This window comes from Cynoglossus semilaevis, chromosome 16 (assembly GCF_000523025.1).
Source record: "Cynoglossus semilaevis isolate Cse_v1.0 chromosome 16, Cse_v1.0, whole genome shotgun sequence".
Lineage (NCBI taxonomy): Eukaryota > Metazoa > Chordata > Actinopteri > Pleuronectiformes > Cynoglossidae > Cynoglossus > Cynoglossus semilaevis.
The window spans coordinates 18185841-18194044 of NC_024322.1; the positions used below are offsets into that span (position 1 = coordinate 18185841).

The 8204-nt window shown below is 44.8% G+C and overlaps 1 protein-coding gene across 4 annotated transcripts in view; it reads left to right on the forward strand.

Moving 5' to 3' along the window:
• Positions 1 to 8204, forward strand: part of LOC103392487 (neuropilin-2-like) — a 74016-nt gene that overhangs the window by 18309 nt on the left and 47503 nt on the right. For all 4 annotated transcript variants that reach the window (XM_008329108.3, XM_008329109.3, XM_025063644.1 and 1 more), the window contains exon 3: positions 4727 to 4908. In XM_008329108.3, the coding sequence (XP_008327330.1) occupies positions 4727 to 4908 (182 nt within the window). The remainder of the gene's footprint in view (positions 1 to 4726; positions 4909 to 8204) is intronic.

Sequence of the window (8204 nt, forward strand, 5' to 3'; positions counted from 1 at the left end):
CGTCCTCGTCCTCTCGGTCACTCCTTATTTTTCTCCGTCTCTTTAACTGCAGTGAATCACAGAGTGGAGTTGGTCAGAACTTTGTTCTCCTTCAGCTCCGTCGTCTCTGATTGGCTGTCGTTTGAGGCTGATTTAAAACCATTCTGTCTTCACCGAGGTTCACACATTAGACAGTGAGGTTTGATGGATATGTAGTCACTAAAAAAAAACACACACACTTACACACACACACACCTTTACATGCTGTTGAAGTAGCGTCTCGTTCTAGAAGATGTGACCAATTTCCAAGGAGAAAAATGTTTTCCAGAGGAATTCAGTGGAGGGATTACAACATTCCTGTTGGGAAGACTGTTTGGTTTCACATTAAAATGTTTGTGTGAAGCAACGCGGTGGTTTGGAAAGAGGAAACTTATAAACGAAAAAATGAGAATAATAACACACTGGGACGTAGTGTCGGTCCCCTGTGGACGGAGGAGGAACTTCAGGTTTTCAAGATGTGGTTTGAATTTTGGATTAGATTTATGGTCAAATTAGAGTTAGATTAAGGATTAAGATTATCTGAAGTCAGGGTAGGGGTCTGGGGAGTGCGTTGTCTGTGAGAAGTGGTGGTGTGTGAGCAGTACAGACGCCCTGTCTGCGTCTGAGGGCAGCGCCCCCTGATGGGTGAAAGAAATGTGCAGGTGTGAAAAGACAACATTTAACCCCAGGAACAGGGGATTGTGGGAAAAGGCAGCTAAAACCAGGACAGAAGTAGGACAGGGGGGTCGAGGAGGGGGTCGGGGGGGGTCTGGGCTGTTGTGTTGGACGTGTGTCAGTTACTGAGCTCCTTCCTCGACTCACATCAGAGAGGCTTAGGAGAGCTTTCCCGCTACAGAAAACCCCAGCAGTGCCTGAAACACGCAGTCGTAAATCTCTCACCACGTCGAGCCTTCCTGGAGAGTCAAACTTGATTTCTAATCCATCACGACGCCCTCTTCCCTCGTTACAGCCTTTATTTAAATCAACAATTACTTTCCATCACGACGTCCTCCACGGAGTTGTTCACTGACAGGAACGGCGGCCGCAGATCTTTCAGGATTTTTCTCCAGCGTTGTGGTGCTAGCCTTCGTGGCGGCACTTCTCCACTTGGCTGCGATGAAACGTATTGGGGGCTGGAAGACAGATAGAGGGACAGATGATGGGATTAAAGAGTTTGTTAGGAGACAGATTGAAGACTTCCAACCCCTCCTACAGATCCATCTACGTCCGTGGCCGTGGGCTCCGTGTGTGTGAGACAGAAACTGTCGTGTGTTTGTGCAGGTGTTTCAGTGTGTGTGTGTGAGAGTGTGTGTGTGTGCTGACACAGACGAAGCTTGTAAATGGATGGAGGGACACCTGTCTCCATCCGTCTGAGGGTGTGTGTTGGCAGAGTCGGTGCAGTGTCGTGTTCTCTCTCTGACTGCTTACATTTTAAATTTATCCCGTTTGGTTTGACTTTGTTTGGATGCTCTGTCTTCACCTTAAAAGCTTCTCTGAAAGTGTGCTCCTCGTGTCTCTAGGGGGCACTATGAATCCAATTTGTTAGTATAGTTAATGCGGTATCTGGCTTGCGTAAGTGTTGCTGTACACATCCAATAACCTAGGTAGAAAAAAGGCTAATTTTCTCTCTTAGCAGGTATCGTCTGCAAACAGTGAAACATTCTTGGATTATATTGAAAATTGAGTTTTTTGCAGTTATGCATTTTGTTGCTTGGCTAATGTTCATTTTCAAAGTTTATTAGCAGCTTTGAGTTCCAGTACTGCCCCCTACTGGGCGTTTTTTCTAATAGGAAACATTTTTAACATCTAATTTCTGAAACCCTGAAAGTTTAGGGCGAAAAAAAGAGGAAATCCACAGCGACAGCCGTTTCTGTGGACATAAGATTCCACTCACTGTTTCTGCACAGTTAAATCCCGATGTTTTTTTCCCCCATTTTCTTGCCAAACTGCGGTTTCATAGCAGAGTGATTTTATTAAATTTCTATCAACAGCTATTAATGTTTTCTCAAATGTAGAATGATGTGAACTGACATTTTTAAGTCTCCGCTTTCTTGAATGGTCAAGAGATACTACGTTCTGATCAAAATGTCAGGAGTTTCTCAGGGTGTTTTTCAGAGCGTCTGTTTTTATTCACTGTCCTTTTTGTCAGTGTTGCGAATAAAGCGAAGATTTAACGTTTTAAAAACCCAAAAATTCAATTTTTCTCTCTCCAATCTCTGCCTCCTCTGCTTCTCCCACACACTGGCTGCTGGCCACTGGTTCTGAGCCTGACAACATATTAGAGTCAGCTGCAGATGGAAATGGGACAGAGTGAGAGGAAGAGCGAAAGAAATGACAAAGAATTATTTAAAAAAAAAAAAAAAGAAGAAGAAGGGGAGGGACGTTAAAAACCGCTGGGAATAATTATGCAGGGAGTGAGTTTGAGGAGTGGAAAAAAAATCAGTTCTGGATCGGAGTAAACGTTAAACAAAGTTGTCATTTGAGGAAAGAGGAGGAGAAGTAATCCGTCGCAGGGATGAAGTGTTTTCTTGGGAAAAGTGACAGGAACCGTGACACTTACAGCACGTACGTATTTGCGCGCAGATGTACACACACATGCTCGCCGCGCCGTGACAGCTTGAGTCATGATGGCGGCGGTGGTTCCACTTAAGGCAGAGTTGGTGGAGAACCACCCTCATTATGTCTGCGGCCTTCTCACCTGTCAGAGTCAAACACTGCTGTCACGCCTGCCGTCTGTCACTTCACTCACATGTTGGTGTGGAATTAAAACATGTTCAGGGTGAAAGTGCACGTGTGAGCGGCTGCTGTAACAGGAGGAATAGATTGGACGAGGAGAAGTCCAAACTCTCAAATCACTGAAACAGTTAAGGATAATTATTGTTCTATCTTTGTAAAATGTTACAACGAGCTTGAATTGAAAAATGATTATTTCTTAATCAAAGCAAACGTTACATTTTGAACCACCGTGGAATTGAAACTGTGCAACAGGTTTTGATTTTTCCCCAAATATTTTCAGTGTTTCAGGAACTGGATTTCAGTCTTTAAATGAGGCAAAGAATCAGAAGTTTGACTCTGAGAAAGAAGAGAAGATTGAAATCAGACCAACCATAAAATCTCAACCCAACGTGAATGGAAACCTGTCAGAACATTTAAAAAAACTGAAAAAACTTTTTAAAAAGAACTGGATTTGATTTGTTAGACCAGACAAAGACAAAGAAGAAGAGAAGGAATACTAAGAGTTGGGATTCGAACCAGGGATCCAAATCCCACAACCTAATACGATACCTATCATGATACAGGGGGCAACGGTACGATGTACTGCGATACTATAGTCACGGCGTTATATCAAGATTTTTTTAAAACAATTTCATTGCAGGGAAAAGTAAAAAAAAAAGAACAATTTTCCTGAATATTTAATTGTTAATTAAAGAATGGATACAGTATCTTCCATCTTTTCTTATCATTATTATAGTTTAACAGGTTTCAATCATCATCATCTCACAGTGATAAACTTTTGTTTCTTCCTGGTTCTTAATTAAGTTTCCAACGTGTCTCGTTATATATTCAGGTCTGTCTCTCAGTCCAGTTCAGATTTATAATATTTGCCCATTTGATTTGGAGTTGTATGTGACGTCTTTGATGTTGACAAAGGAATGTAATTCTTTGGGAACTATTTTGGAGCCAGACAGGTGTGTCTTTGGAATCCAGACACGGAGGCAACATTGCTGCTGTGTCTGCGGAGACGGGCTCAAGCGTTTAGGGTCAGAACATGGAAGAAAGGGACGTAAATATAGAATAAAGTCTGGAATCTCAGCTGACAGCGTGGTGTAAATCCTTGGCCAGATTAGTGTTGGAGAAGCAGGTCCAGGTACTGTAACTGTGGGGGTCTCCTGAGTCTGAACTAAAAAGGAGGAGCGTTTGAATTTCTCCCTTAATCAAGCGCTCCGGGCTGAGATACAAACATTATTGAATTAGGTCGGAGTTAAGGAGTAAACTGCAGTCATTTGTTCTGCATTAACTCCTTTCTAGCACCACAGGCTGCAGGGTTCATTCTCAGTTCAAACACGACCAGCAGGTTACCTGTGATGTTGAGCCTGTGGTACGATACCAAGCAGACCGTGTTCTGCCGGGTTTGACAAGAGCAAGGCACACTTTCTCGTTTTGTTTTTCCTTTTTTCCAAACTGCTTTACCACACGTCTGTTTCTTCACAGAAGCTGAACAGAACATGTCAACTCCCATTTGTCATAGTGTAATCCATAAAATAGGCTGTGAAATCGTATAGGATTTAATCAGGAGTCTGTCTAACACCGTCTGGCTACAGAAGTTTAAAAAACAGCGGCTTCTTCTCTCCGTCTCTATCTTTAAACCGCCCGTGTCTCCTCCTGCCGTGCATCAAAATTGTAATGACAACTGTGTTTCTGCTTCGTGCTTTTAAATGTCCCCGCGGACGCCCGTAGATGCAAACAATCAGGGCTAAATTTAGTGCGATGCCTGTCAGATTAAAGAAGTAATAAAGACAAAGTCAAAACATGGTCCGTTATCCAGGTACTTTAACGTGGATCAATCTCCACCTGATTTCTATTCAGCTTGAAGCTTCTCAGGACTTAGATTGATCGATCGATTGGTCCTCTGGGTTTAACGAGTCCTCGATGCTGGTTTTTGTGATTAAAAAAAACAACAACAAACATCCGTGTTTGTCCTCTGCAGGTACGACTACGTGGAGATTCACGATGGAAACTCGGAGTCAGCTGACCTGATGGGGAGACACTGCAGCAACATTGCCCCCGCGCCCATCACATCGTCGGGACCCTCGCTCCACATCAAGTTCGTATCAGACTACGCACACCAAGGAGCGGGCTTCTCACTGCGCTACGAGATTTACAAAACTGGTATGATGATAATTCTGTTGAGTTTATTTTTATAACTGTTATTATTATACTACTGCAACTACTATTTTATTGATGCACAAAATAGAAAATGTTACAACCACTGAATTAATTGTTATTAATCTAGAGCTACTGAGAGAGAGAGGGAGGGAGGGAGGGAGAGAGAGAGTCCAGTCCATGTCCTCACTCTGACAGCACTGATCCTCCTCCTGGAGTTTATGGACTCCAGTGATCTCAAGAGGGCGTTATTTCTGTAAATGACCCCTACATGTGGACAGATTAGAAAATGAAGTGTTGCTTCTCTGCAACAAACAATTACCGGCTGCTCAGACACGTTAGCGTGCTTCATTAGATGCCCGGACCCCCCCCCCCCCGTGTCAGGGTGGACACAGAGGATGTGACCTTTGAGAGTTCCTTTGACATCCCTCTTCATGAAACCGTGCATGTGTGCACGTGCACATGCCCCCCCCCCCTTCCAGTACAGGATCAGCCACAGCGAGACCAATTGAGATCAAGGGCAAGTGAAACAGAGGGGCTCGAACTGTCGGCCCCTGAGCCATCTTGTCCCGTTCCCCCTGAAAGCATTCCACACATGCCGACTTAATTGAGTCCTGAGCGCTGCTCCCCTGTGACACGCACACACACAAACACACACAGGAGGGTGAGGTTACTAACACAACACGTGCTGTTGTCACAGTTCTTATTGCACTAGTCTGTAGGGATTTGGGGAGTGAGACACCCCCCGGTGGACGTTTAAACAACAGCGGTGTCAGCGACGACACCTTGGTGGAGATTTGTAAATTGAATAAGTGATTTTGGATTCATGACATTACTGTGAATCCTTCAGTCAAATGATACAGTCATGGCCCCAGCTGTTAGCAAGAGCTAACACCATTTAAGGTGCATGAGCAGTGAGCACGTTCAGGACAGAAGCCCAAGAAAGTAACTTGGTTACAAAACACTTTTATTTGGATCAAGTTTGTCAGGATTTTTTTTTTTCAAAATAATAAAATCCATCTTGTATATTTATTTAGAGAATTCATGATTAATTATTTTCACTGACGATTGTAGTCACGATTCATCATGAAAATCTGATGACGGTTCGTTGCTGCAGCGCCCTCTGCTGCTCTGGCCTTCTCTCTAGTCTCTAATTGTTTTGCTGCTCGTCTCTTTACTCTGTTAAATCGAGGTCTGTCTGTGACCTAGTCCTGTCTGTTATGGCTCTGACTTTTCAAATAATGAGACGACTGCATATGTGTGCGTGGGTGGGGGGTTTGTTAGAGGGAAACGTCCCCCACTCCCTGGGTGTCCTAATTACTGCATCACTTAAAAATTAACAATCCTGTTAGTCGTGAAGCGAGCTGACGCGCACATCGAGAATCCCACGCTAGACCCTGCACACGTGCGCGTGTGTGTGCTTTCTTCGTTCCACGTTTACGTCTGTGGATGTGTGTGTTCCTAAGCAGGACGAGAGTTTGCTAATGTTTACTACGTCGAAACACTGCTATAGATACTGTACAAGAACTAGGGCCAATAGGAGCGCGGCTACAACCAAGCAACAGCCAATCACATCCTACAGCCTAAGCACTCGCCCCCAGCTGTTATTGTGACCCAGAACTCAGCAGACAAGCACACGCTCACACACTCACTCACACACACACACAGACAGACGTATGAAGGCACTGATGCAGACTGAACCCTCAACAGCAGGAGAGTCTGTGCTGAAACACAGACACGTCGTAGTAGTACTTCGTAGTACACACTAAAACCTAGCCACCGGGGAGTATTCTGGCTCCTCCTAGTGACGGTACCAAGATACAGTGGTGAAGGTTGTGTCACGAAGGGCTGCGTCCAGGGTTGACAAAGACGGCCTCTGTTGCTGCGGACCAATAGGGTGCCAGCTGGGAATCGAACCTCTGTCGTAACAACTGAATTCATCAAAACTCTCATACACTCTGGTGACGTCTGCACTTGATTTTGTTTTGCTAACCCCCTACCTTCTGTTGCCTCGAAACTATTTCCCGCGTCCCGCCGCGCTTTAGCATTGTCTGTTAGCATTGTCTGTTAGCAACTCATGCTTAGTGTTGGGTTGGTGAGCTCACACTACCTGATGGCGTCCAGATTCGAACCCGTTTGATTGAGGTCAGTTAGCGTCCACTCCCTCACACACTAACAGGCTTTAGCGCCAACTAGTGGTTGTCCTAAACTAGTGCAGTCTAGCATTTGTAAACCAGACGTGAGGACATCAGACAGGCAGCTCTGTGGTCAGACACAGCGTCTGATTGGTTGGGTCCAGTACCGATCAATATTAGGTCCAAAAAGACAAGTCCTTTAAGGCTGGAACTGACGAGAAAAGTTCTGCACCGACGACACACATTCACATCCTAGAAATGTCTGCTGCACCAGGGCCTCAGATTAAGTCATCAGACAAATTAACACACACAGAGAGAGAGAGAGAGAGAGAGAGAGAGAAAGAGAGTGTGTGATGTGACAGTTAAAGTGACAATTCTTCTAATAACTGATGTTGTTTACAGTCTGCCCTCAGGCTCTTCCTCTCTGCTCACAGACTGCGCTCTAAGTCACTTTACTACACAGTCTGTGAGCAGTCTGTGAGCAGTCTGTGAGCAGTCTGTGAGCAGTCTGTGAGCAGTCTGTGAGCAGTCTGTGAGCAGTCTGTGAGCAGTCTGTGAGCAGTCTGTGAGCAGTCTGTGAGCAGTCTGTGAGCAGTCTGTGAGCAGTCTGTGAGCAGTCTGTGAGCAGTCTGTGAGCAGTCTGTGAGCAGTCTGTGAGCCCCGTGTATCCACAGGAACCAAAGTGTTGAGTAAGGAGCGCTCCCTGATAAGACATAATAAAACAAATGAGTAAAAAGGCAGGATGTGCCCGGAGACGCAGATCAAACCCCGACCTGAAACGCCCTGGGACGTTACTTACTTTTTGATTTATACTATTTTTCACTTTGCCTCCAGCTGATGGGGTTTTTATTCAGGTCTTACAGATGACTGTACATTTTTCCCTGCCAGCTCACATTGATCTGTGGTAAAAATCTGAGGGAGGGAGCCGGTGTTTTGACTGAGGACGGACTGAAAATGTTTAGAAAAGCATGATTTTGTCTCGGCGTCGAGCTCCAAAGACAAATATGAAATAGTTTTTCCTTGAGATTCCTGATTAGTAAAGGTGGTCTTGGAAATAAGATGTGGTTAGCCAGAGGGGTTTTCTTATGAAAACCTAATTCTGGGTGTCAGCTGTGATTTGGTTGAGTTAGGGGGGGTTCGGGGGGGGGTTATTATTAAGGCTAATCC